General features: G+C 36.4%; 3 protein-coding genes and 1 long non-coding RNA gene across 6 annotated transcripts in view; 1 reads left to right on the forward strand and 3 right to left on the reverse strand.

Annotated features, from left to right (window-relative positions):
• Positions 1 to 1,992, reverse strand: part of LOC111491421 (staphylococcal-like nuclease CAN2) — a 3,841-nt gene extending 1,849 nt beyond the window's left edge. Inside the window, exons 1-7 of one of the 2 annotated variants that reach the window (XM_023140338.1) lie at positions 1,915 to 1,992; positions 1,616 to 1,807; positions 1,412 to 1,467; positions 1,190 to 1,304; positions 489 to 605; positions 213 to 400; positions 65 to 121 (exon numbers count right to left, since the gene is read on the reverse strand). In XM_023140338.1, coding sequence (XP_022996106.1) covers positions 65 to 121; positions 213 to 400; positions 489 to 605; positions 1,190 to 1,304; positions 1,412 to 1,467; positions 1,616 to 1,768 — 686 coding nt within the window. In that variant the 5' untranslated portion in view covers positions 1,769 to 1,807; positions 1,915 to 1,992. Of the gene's footprint in view, positions 1 to 64; positions 122 to 212; positions 401 to 488; positions 606 to 1,189; positions 1,305 to 1,411; positions 1,468 to 1,615; positions 1,863 to 1,914 lie in introns of those variants that run through there. The other variant, XM_023140344.1, reaches the window with a different exon arrangement.
• Positions 1,993 to 2,901: 909 nt separating this feature from the next.
• On the reverse strand, positions 2,902 to 4,928 carry LOC111491017. 2 transcript variants are annotated; one of them, XM_023139741.1, is made up of 3 exons: positions 4,042 to 4,928; positions 3,020 to 3,697; positions 2,917 to 2,978 (listed from the first exon to the last, which is right to left on the reverse strand). In XM_023139741.1, the coding sequence occupies exons 1-2, from the start codon at positions 4,896 to 4,898 to the stop codon at positions 3,058 to 3,060; spliced, it is 1,497 nt and encodes a 498-aa protein (XP_022995509.1). In that variant the 5' UTR covers positions 4,899 to 4,928; the 3' UTR covers positions 2,917 to 2,978; positions 3,020 to 3,057. The 2 variants fall into 2 exon arrangements, with proteins under 2 accessions (XP_022995500.1, XP_022995509.1); XM_023139732.1 differs by having other exon boundaries at positions 2,902 to 3,697.
• On the forward strand, positions 3,347 to 4,615 carry LOC111491942. Its single transcript, XR_002719798.1, has 2 exons — positions 3,347 to 3,480; positions 3,592 to 4,615. It is a non-coding gene; the product is annotated as an uncharacterized LOC111491942 (long non-coding RNA).
• Positions 4,929 to 5,833: 905 nt separating the features above from the next.
• LOC111491028 lies at positions 5,834 to 7,936 on the reverse strand. The gene is made up of 2 exons (XM_023139754.1): positions 7,083 to 7,936; positions 5,834 to 6,897 (listed from the first exon to the last, which is right to left on the reverse strand). Exons 1-2 carry the CDS (start codon positions 7,934 to 7,936, stop codon positions 6,258 to 6,260), a joined length of 1,494 nt encoding a protein of 497 aa, XP_022995522.1. The 3' UTR covers positions 5,834 to 6,257.
• Positions 7,937 to 9,121: the final 1,185 nt, after the last annotated feature.

Below are 9,121 nucleotides of genomic sequence, written 5' to 3' on the forward strand. Positions count from 1 at the left end.
AAAAAAAAAAAAAAAAAAAACTAAAAGTTCAAGAATCAAATCACCCGGTGCTAATTTTAATTACCTGAGACGAATCCTGTATTTTCTTGCAAGAATCTCCTCATTCTGAACAGTAAGCACCCTTTTGAGGGAGAAGAAACAGGCATCAAATCCCAGTAACTTACTGAAAAAGTCCAAGTGTATGTATGCAGTAGAGCAGAGATATAATTTACCTGTAACCAGCATCAGTTATTGTCTTGTGAAGTGCATCAGCCTTTGCATAGTTCTTGGCGTTTCTAGCTTGTGATCTTTGAATAGCTGCGTTCCTAACCTCCATTGGAATACAAGAGGACTCTCTAGGGTGTGCTGTACTCACATACACTGTCACTGTATCACCATCTGCTACAGCTTTTGCATCGACCTGATATGAATTCAACATTGAGAAATGAGAACACCTGTTGTGAACAAAATGGTTGGTCATTTCCCATAAAAGCATCCTTCTCACTTACTGGCAATGTCTGCAGCTCAAACTTGACTCCATCTGGTAGCGATGTAGGCAATGGGGCCGGAGCAGAAAGTTCGACAAGAGTATGAGGAAGAGGGAGACCATAGAAAGCCAATAATCCCTGTTGAACAACAGAAATAAAACACAGAACTTGATTCAGTGTGTTTGACATGCCTTTTAAAATGCTTATGGAGGGCTAAAATTGTTGTTGTATTCTTTTTATTTTCTTCCATAACTTCTAGCTTTAGTTCAATTTAATTATTTTAATTAAAGGCATATGTATAGATTTTGCAAGAACAGAAGTAGTTGAGAAGTTTAAAAAATGAACAGAAAGTACTTAAATGCTTTTAAAGGAAGCATTTAACTATTTTTTAAAAACATAAACGTTCTTGAAAACACTATTTTCAAAAAGTAATTTGACACTTTTCAAAAAGTAATCTGTTTTCCATTTCGGTTCATCAGATCCAACCCCACTGGATTTTGGATTGTTCTACACAAGCCATCTAGCTAAGTCCCCATGGATCCGATTTCTCTCTCCTAAAAATTTGAATTCGAAATGGAAAAAACAACGCATTTCCTTATTATCATCAGAGCTGCTCATATTTGACAGAATGAACTTTGACTCTTATCAATTGATCTATTTAACCTGCAGAAATTCCCAGTTTACCAATCCAACAAAACAAGCAAGAGAATTCCTATTTGTACCTCAACATCTTTCTTCTGGTGTCTCTTGAGTGTCTGAATCACAAGCCTGGATGCTTCTTCAGGCGTTTTAGGAGGTGGTTTCTCCGACCTCCAAGCTTCAGCCAGTTTTCTATACCTTCCCACACACACAGATCTCACAAACAATCAGAATCTCACCACTCTGTAACTACAATTACTTTCATAAATCTCCACTCCGTAACCAAACAATCAGAAATACTTTACCAATTCGTCTGTGCCTTCTTCGACGAAACCACATGCTTACTAAGTCCTTGAGGAACCTTTCAAAAATTCATCAAATTAAAATCATCAATACCAAAGCATAGATTGTTTGAACAACAAACTTCACTAGATCACCAGACAGAATCCGATTCAAAATTCAATCAACCAGAAATGCAGCTCGATATGAGCTTCAGATTGAGAACATACCTGCGAGGTGATCTCAAAATCAAAGAGATCGTGAGCAAGAGCCGAGACGCCGACGGTGGCCGGGGAGACGCCATGAGGACCGAGGGAATCGGCGTCGGCGGCAGCGTTAGGATTGCAGAAGTGACTGCAGAGGAACCTGAGAGCGTTCCCCATTTTTTGCTGCCTTAAACAATGGCGAATCTAAGGTAATGAAATGGTTTGATAAATTGGACTGAAAAATTCTTAACACTCACGCAAGACCTTTACGACTTTTTTTTTTTTTTTTTTTTTTTTTTTTTTTTTTTTTTTTTTTTTTTTGNGAGAGAAGGAAGACACGTGGATGGTTATGATTCGCTGAAACGACTCGGAATTCAGTGTTGATTTTTAACCATCCAAATCAGACCAGAATTGCCCATAACAGGTGAGGTTTTGAAGTAATGAAATTTATACATTTTGTTAATAAATTTTAGCATATGGTTAGATTTTTTAATATTTTATTATTAGGTGTGCATTTTCTGAAAATTAATTTTGAGTATGATATCATGTTTGATTTATATTAATTAGATCATTTTCATTTTTTCCATTCTTGAAAATATTTCATAATAAAAAAAAAAATACAAAAGACAAAACAATATATATATAAAAGAAAGAAACGAAAATATATTATTGTTGTAGTCAAATTAAAAAAAAAAAAAAAAATTGTTCGCTAGTGGATGTATATGTATTTTTTTTATCTGTAATAGGATATAATTTTTATTTTATAAAACGAGCATAACTATGAGCAACTAGAGATAATTTGGACATAGAATAAGGCCTACTTGAGACGAACCATGAGAGAAGTATAACCTCGATGTAAAGTGCTCAACTCCTGAGTGGAGGAGTTCAACCTTATGAAGAGGAGTCTACCCTAATGCAAAGAGTCGAACTCCGCAGATGATAAGTTCGACCCTAAGAGGAGTAGCCAATGAGTTTAGCTATAATAGTTTAAGCCCACTGCTAGTAAATATTGTACGCTTTGGCCCGTATCTTAGTTAGTTTCGCGGTTTTAAAATGCATCTATAAGGGAGAGATTTCACACCCTTATAAGGAATGTTTTGTTCGTCTCTCCAACTGATATGAGGTCTCACAATCCATACCCTTGGAGGCTAGCGTTGGCACACCAATCCATGTTTGGTTCTGACACCATTTGTAACAGCCCAAACTCACCTCCAGTAGATATTGCTCGTTTTAGCTCGTTACTTATCGCCCCTAACCTCACAATTTTTAAATGCGTTAGAGAGAGACTTATAAAAAAATGTTTCATTCATTTGTTCAACCGATCTTAGAGAGGTCTAAATTCATGTGAAAATAGATAGCAACTTATAGATTGATTTAAGGGTTTTGGGAAAGTGAGCATGACATGGTAAGTAACAAATTGTTTCGAACTTGTTAATTTTCCCTCCATTTCTACTGCTTCTTCAAAGCTAAGGAATTGAAATATGAAGCATCTCCTTGAATTCCAGTCTCCTGGTTTCATTGTAGAACGTCTTGTGTTTGTTTGGCCAATACGTTAACCAAATCCAACCTCTGATCTCCCATTCCAAGGTTTTCCTTCTCGCCGTTCCGTCAATCTTCCACCAAACACTCTCTCCGCACTCATCTCCGGCGAATATGACGCCTCCCTGTCTGTTGAATGGCCGGAAAGCGCTCGAGTACCGGTCCCGGAACCAAGCTCTAGGGTTTATCAGCGCAAGTTTCGATGGCTTCCTCGAGGCCACCTCTTTGCCATCGGAGCTGTCGTGGAGGTACCAGTTCAGGATTCCGGTGTTGCCATAGACGGACTGCTCGAATTTCCATGGCTTCAAGCTCGCCGTTACTGTCTCTCCGACTGCTAATTTGAGGCCTGGGTAAGGGTTTGAGGGTTCGAATCCGGCTTCTAGGGTTTTCTTGGTTCCGACTTCTATTATAGGGTTGTCTGATGATTTGCTTACTGAGACGCTCATTATGTTTGTTTGTAGAGTTGGAGTGAGCTGCAAGGAGATCCGTGATGGAAAATACTTCTCTGATCCGCCGACTCCTCGTTTGGACAAGAGCATGTCGTTCACGAGCGGGATGATGTTGCACCTGTAAGAATTCGAGGTACGTTTTGAACTCCAATGCCAAAGATACGTGAGAATCTTCACTATTAATTACTACTAGCAGCATGATAGATCAGTTTTGGAATCGTTTTTTTTTCCTAGAATTTTCCTTTGTCTTAGTCGTTACTTTTAGTGCAATAGAGAAGAAGTTTAAACTCAATTGTGGAAGATGCGTGAGAATCCTTAACATCGATTACTTCTGATAGCTTGAGAGATCAGTTTGGAATCAATTTTGCAAGAATTTATCCTTCTTTTTCGTTACGTCTAGTGTGTGAGAGAGAAAAAATTCGTTCTTAGCAGCACAGAAGTTAGCTTCGAAGTTCAACATACCTTATGTTGTCAACGTGAACTCTCAGATTAATCCACTTTTCTCGAACCTCAGCCTTGTAATTGAACTGCAGAACCCCTTCTAGCTGGTGATAATTTAGGGAGAGTTGCAATCTTTCATTAGTCGAAGGATTGCGTGAGTTCTCAATACGATCCATTGCAATGACAGGGCAATAGAGTTGAACTTTCCACGATCCATGTGTTGAAAATGAACAAGAGAACAAAGGTGAGGGTGTTTTGAGCATGCAGCTGTTGGCTTTGAGCTCGACTATCCAGTTGGTGATTGCAAGGTTTATGGACCTCATCCATTGCTCCTCTATATTAGACCCCAACAGTTTCATGAGCATCTTTGATGCCTGTCTTGACTGAAAATTGGTTAAATGATACTTGAGAGTTGTCAGACAATCCAAACGCAGACCGGTCGGAGCTTCATAAATGCAAATGAGGAATAGAAGGTTAAGAAATGTAACATTGAAAATTTCTTTTGGGTTGAAAGTAATGTTGAGTTTGAGGAAACCAAAGCTAAAATTCTTTTGCTGGTCTGAGCCATAATGAAGAACATCGCGAATACAATTAAGCAAGAGACTGGATATGCTTTCTTGGTCATCTAATAAATTTGAGGATTTGGTGCTGGTCTTTAAGGGTTCTGAACTCCAAAGAGAGATAGGAAGGCTAAAATCTGCAATAACCGATAAAGTAATGGTTGCGGAATGAAGGCTTTTGGCTGCAACAACATTGAGGGAGGAGTTGCTTGAGCTTGAAGAGCATATGGATGTAGAAATGGAAGTTGTTTTCCATTTAGAAAGTGGTGGTAGGTTCTGTATCCAGGAATAAACATCAGGAAAGCTACAAGGAGCCATGTAGTAAGTTAGCAAGATTGAACTCCTTTTCCTCTCTGTAAGGGTAAAGGATGTTATTTTCTTCTATATATATAGACTCTTTGATGAATGGAATTTTAGTAAAGCAAAGTTTCTAGAACGTGGAAAAGTCAACTGGAAAAGTGATCCATTGGCATCAAGAAAGAAGAGAGAAAAGGTAAAGAACACGATAAGATTGGATGGTTCTGCATAGAAAAGAGATGATAGACATTTCACCTTTTAATTGAGGATAACTCTTCACACAAACCCAACAATCTTTGATCAAGAGTTCAATTCTCTATATAATATTAGGCATTTAGGGGCTGCAGCCTATAACACCAAAAAGAATCCTCATAAAAGCGATAAAAACATTTAACACAACTTCTTGAGATATAATAAAAGACTATCAAAATCAATTAAAATAAAGCAAATCCTTTTTTGTTAGAATACGTCTTTAGATCCCACTTGAACTTAGATATATCAGAGGAAGTCATTAATAGGTTATAGTGGGTATTTTCAGGGTTGAATTTGGACATTTTTTTACTTTTGATTTTAAGTATTTGTTGTTGTGTTTGGTGTGATGGAGCAATCTTCTAAATTAGTTATGAAAGCATAGTAATTTTATCACTTGTTGGAGTTTGATATTCCATTGGGTGAAATTGAAAGCTTTTAGAGCTCCACGTCATCAAGGCTTTCTATTTCCCACTAGGCAAGAAATAAATTACAAAATTTTTAGAGATAGGGAGCTTACCTGCGTTCGTTTTCTCTAAGCTATAATTTTTTTGGCTATTTCTAGGTGTGAACGTTCCCCCTTCTTTCAAATCTTTCATCTTTTCTTCTCTATTATCCAGTTGGAGAGTTTTTTTTTTTTTTTCTTTTTTTAATCATTGATGGAATCGTTTCGGGGATCTTTTAGTGATGTGTGGTCTCTGATTAGATTTTTTTTTTTTTTTTTTTGGATTTCAAAGTTGAAGATTCTTTTTTTTGTAACTATTTGATAGACCTTGTCTTGCTTAATTTGAACCCCTTTTTGTAGGCTTCTTTTTTGTATACGCTTGTTATTTCATTTTTCTCATTGAAAGTTCAGTATTTTATAATAATAGTAACAATAACGAAATTGTTTCTGATATAAAAAAAATTAAAGATAAATTAAAAAGTTTAAAGTAAAAATGTACTTAACTAGATACAATTATCAATGAAGCTACATAAACTTTTACTGACGAAGAAATTCCCATGTGTAGTTTAATTTTATTTGCATGTATAAAAATCTAGACCTGCCTTGTTTGTTGCTTAGAAAGATAATAAGTGGAAAAGAGACCTCGGACGATTAGTCTCTATCTATTTCCAATGATTTCTTATGAGCTAAGGAATTGAAAGATGGACAATCTCTTTGAATTCCAGCCTCTTGGTTTCGGTGTAAAATGTCTTATGTTTGTTTGGCCAATATGTTAACCAGATCCAGCCTTTAATCTCCCACTCCATAGTTTTCCCTCTTGCCTTTCCATCAATCTTCCACCACACATTCTCTCCATACTCATCGCCTGCGAATATGACCCCTCCCTGTTTGTTAAAAGGTCTGTGAGCACTCGAGTAACGGTCCCGAAACCAAGCTTTAGGGTTTATGAGTGCAAGTTTTGATGGCTTGGTGGAGGCCACCTCTTTCCCATCCGAACTGTCGTGAAGGTACCAGTTAAGGGTTGCAGCATTGCCATGGACGAACTGCTCAAATTTCCATGGCTTCAAGCTCACCATTGCAGTCTCCCCAACTGATAATTTGAGGCCTGGGTAAGGCGTTGAGGGTTCAAATCCAGCTTCAAAGGTTCTTTCAGTTCCAACCTCAATTTGAGGGTTATTTGAAGATTTGCTTACTGAGACACTCATTATGTTTGTGTGGGAAGTTGGAGTGAGTTGCAGTGAAATTCGTGATGGAAAATGTTTTTCTGATCCACCAACTCCACGTTCTGATAAGAGAGTCTCGTTCACAAGCCTGATGATGTCGCACCTGAAAGAATCCGATAGACTTTTTGAACTCAGTTGTCAAAGACATAACACCAGCTACTTCTAATAGCTTGAAAGATCAGTTTTGCATCTGTAGAAATTGCCTCTGTTTTTGTTGTAATTCCAGTGAGAGAGAGAAGAGATTAGTTCTTAGCAGTAAGAAAGTAATAGCTTCAAAACTCAACGTACCTTATGTTATCAACGTGTACCCTCATATCAATCCACTTATCTCGAACCACAAGCTGGTAATTGAACTGCAGAACCCCTTCAAGCTGGTGATAATTTAAAGAAAATTGCAATCTTTCATCTGTTGAAGGATTGCTGGAGTTCTCGATGTTATCCATTGCAATGATGGGGCAATAGAGTTGAACTTTCCACAGCCCATGCGTTGAAAATGAATAAGAGTACAAAGGTGAGGGTGTTTTTAAAGTACGGCCGTTGGCCTTGAGCTCCAATACCCAGTTGGTGATTGCAAGGTTCATCGACCTCATCCATTGCTCTTCTAGATTCGACCCCAACAGTTTCATAAGCACCTTGGATATCTGCCTCGACGTAGAATTTGCCAAATGATGCTTGAGAGTCATAAGACAATTTGAACGGAGATCGGTGGGAGCTTCATAGATGCAGATTAGGAATATGAGAGTAAGAAATGCGAGATTGAAGATGTCTTTTGAGCTGGAAGTGATATCGAGTTTGAGAGAGTAATGGCTAGAATTCTTTCTTTGGTTTGAGCCATAGTAAAGAACATCATGAACACAATTAAGCAAGAGAGTGGACATGGTTTCTTCATCGAATAAATTTGAGGAATTGGTGCTGGTCTTCAAGGGTTTTGAGGTCCACAGGGAGATTGGAAAGCTGAAATCTGCAATAATTGAGAGAGTAATGGTTGGGGAATGAAGGTTTTTGGCAGCAACAATTTTGAGCGAGGAGCTGTTTGAGGTTGAAGTGCATATGGATGTAGAAATGGAAGAAGTTTTCCATTGAGAAAGGGGTGGAAGGGTCTGTATCCAGGAATAGACATCAGGAAAGCTACAAGAAGCCATGGGAGCATGCAACAAGTTAATTAACAAGATTGAACTCTCCTTTTCTCTCTTGTAAGAACAAATGTGGATGTTGTCTCTCTCATATTTGTAAACTCTTTCATGAAGGGAAGTAAAGCAAAGTAAAGATTCTTGGAGGAAAAGTTTGGTAAAAAGGCGATTATTGCGAGCATTGGCATCAAGAATGAAGAGAGAAAATATAAAAGAAGTTGATAAGGTTGGATGGATGTGCAAATGAAGAGGTTTTTCATAGATACCTTTCAATTAGGGAGAACTCTTCCCACACAGCCCATCTTTTATCTATTTGTTTATTATATGGATAGGCATCTATAGAGGTATCTATCAATAACCTCTTATCTTATAGAGGTATCTATCAATAACCTCTTATCTCCATGAACTTTAAAACTTAAAAACTAAGTTTTAGGTTCTATATTAGATAGATAGTTTGGTTTAAAAACCTATAAAACATAAATTTTTTAGACCCAAATTTAAAAAATACCAAATTCATGAGTGATAATTTAAAAACTTGTTAAACACAGAGTTTAAAGATTAATAAAACCCAAATCTTTTAGATAATTTTTTACCAAATTTGAACTAAACTGATATATTTGAAAGTTTATTAATGCATGTTTAACCCTTTATTTTTTTAAATAAAAAATAGAGGTCTATATGAGTAGGCATCTAATTCCTTCTGGGGTCTACAACACCTTAGACTTCAAAGAATCTTGAAAAATGAGAATTACCATACTTATAAAATATTGAAAAAAGCCTTTTTCATTTTTTTACGCGTTTATTGATCTTGTATGTTCTGTCTTCAATAATGTTCATTCGTTTTATCCAAATATTTTTCATTCATAAATATTTATATAAATTAACTAAAACATTATTAGGTTTAGTTACATTTTTTTCAAAATTATTTTAAGTCGCAAATTTATTTGATTTGTTCAATATCTTAAATGTTTCTATTAATATTAAAGTACTATAAGAAAACCACTATTAATATGAACTAATTAAGTTAAATATTGTATTTAAAACGCTATAACAGTTGATAAACAGGTCGTTGTCAATGTAGTCATTAGGGTTGTAGCTGGAGGTCGACATCGTAGGTGGTTGCTAGATTTTTTTTTTTTTTTTTTTTTTTTTTTTTTTTTTTTTTTTTTTTTTTTTTTTTTTTTTTTTTTTTTTTTT

Source organism: Cucurbita maxima, unplaced genomic scaffold (assembly GCF_002738345.1).
Source record: "Cucurbita maxima cultivar Rimu unplaced genomic scaffold, Cmax_1.0 Cma_Scf00001, whole genome shotgun sequence".
Classification (NCBI taxonomy): domain Eukaryota; kingdom Viridiplantae; phylum Streptophyta; class Magnoliopsida; order Cucurbitales; family Cucurbitaceae; genus Cucurbita; species Cucurbita maxima.

Coding starts and splice junctions, on each gene's coding strand:
- LOC111491017 (XM_023139732.1), bottom strand. CDS start 4,898: ATGGCTCCTTGTAGCTTTCCTGATGTTTATTCCTGGATACAGAACCTA. Junction 3,698..4,041: donor GTTCACGTTGACAACATAAG/GTATGTTGAACT, acceptor GAATTCTTACAG/GTGCAACATCATCCCGCTCG.
- LOC111491028 (XM_023139754.1), bottom strand. CDS start 7,936: ATGGCTTCTTGTAGCTTTCCTGATGTCTATTCCTGGATACAGACCCTT. Junction 6,898..7,082: donor GTACACGTTGATAACATAAG/GTACGTTGAGTT, acceptor GGATTCTTTCAG/GTGCGACATCATCAGGCTTG.